Source organism: Capsaspora owczarzaki (genome assembly GCF_000151315.2).
Source record: "Capsaspora owczarzaki ATCC 30864 unplaced genomic scaffold supercont2.74, whole genome shotgun sequence".
NCBI lineage: Eukaryota > Filasterea > Ministeriida > Capsasporidae > Capsaspora > Capsaspora owczarzaki.
In genome coordinates, this window is record NW_011887365.1 from 1 (window position 1) to 801 (window position 801).

Genomic DNA, 801 nt, shown 5'->3' on the forward strand with positions numbered 1-801 from the left:
GTCGGTGTCGGACCGCGCACTTTTCAGGGGTGATTACAGATGATATTTACAACCGTTTTGGCTCAATGGCGGGGCGATCGCGGTGGGGAGCGATTTTGTGTGAAGCTGGATCTTTACCACTTTGGGCTGGATTGAGCCACTCTTTTCTGTTGTTCTTCAGAGCCATAGGTCTCGGGTCGATTCTTGTACTTTTCCGTCCTCACGAGACCGACCAGACCTGCAACACACACACACACGTCAAGCAATTCATCCAAGCATAAGAGCCCGACGCTCAAGAGCCAGCGAGCGCACGAGGCGAGATGGAGGAGGACAAGGAGATCCAGCCGCAACCAAGCTACGAGACATGCAGTGTGCGGCTGGTGGTCCTTCACGACCTCGTTCCCGACGCCAGCCAGGATCGCTTCATGGATCTGGATGTACCTGTTGCCCAGCCAGAGGCGCTGCCAACGTACGGCGATGTGGAGCGAGCCTTGCAGACCCATGACTTTAGAGAAGTTGCCTTCCGCCCAAACCCTCAGTTTTGGTTTCCAGTCGTTGGCGTCAAGAACAAGTTCTACCCGTCAAACAAGACGATTGCACGCCCCGAATGCGTTCATCTTTCTGTCAGGTTGCGTTGCCCCTGTTGCAAATCCAACGTCCCGCGGTCGCGATTTCACAGCGCGAACAAAACTTGAGATTGTCTTCCGTGCAACCCGCGTCCACCGGCTTGGCCGACGACGAAACTAGCGTAGTGCAGATGATAGGGACGACATTCTGAAATTTCTTAACGACCAAGACGGGCACGACGAAAACTGCCGTTCA

General features: G+C 54.7%; 1 protein-coding gene across 1 annotated transcript; it reads left to right on the forward strand.

Moving 5' to 3' along the window:
* Positions 1-164: 164 nt before the first annotated feature.
* Positions 165-674, forward strand: CAOG_08343 (hypothetical protein; the record flags this gene model as incomplete). The annotated part of the gene is made up of 1 exon (XM_004340056.1): positions 165-674. Exon 1 carries the CDS (start codon positions 300-302, stop codon positions 672-674), a length of 375 nt encoding a protein of 124 aa, XP_004340104.1. The 5' UTR covers positions 165-299.
* Positions 675-801: the final 127 nt, after the last annotated feature.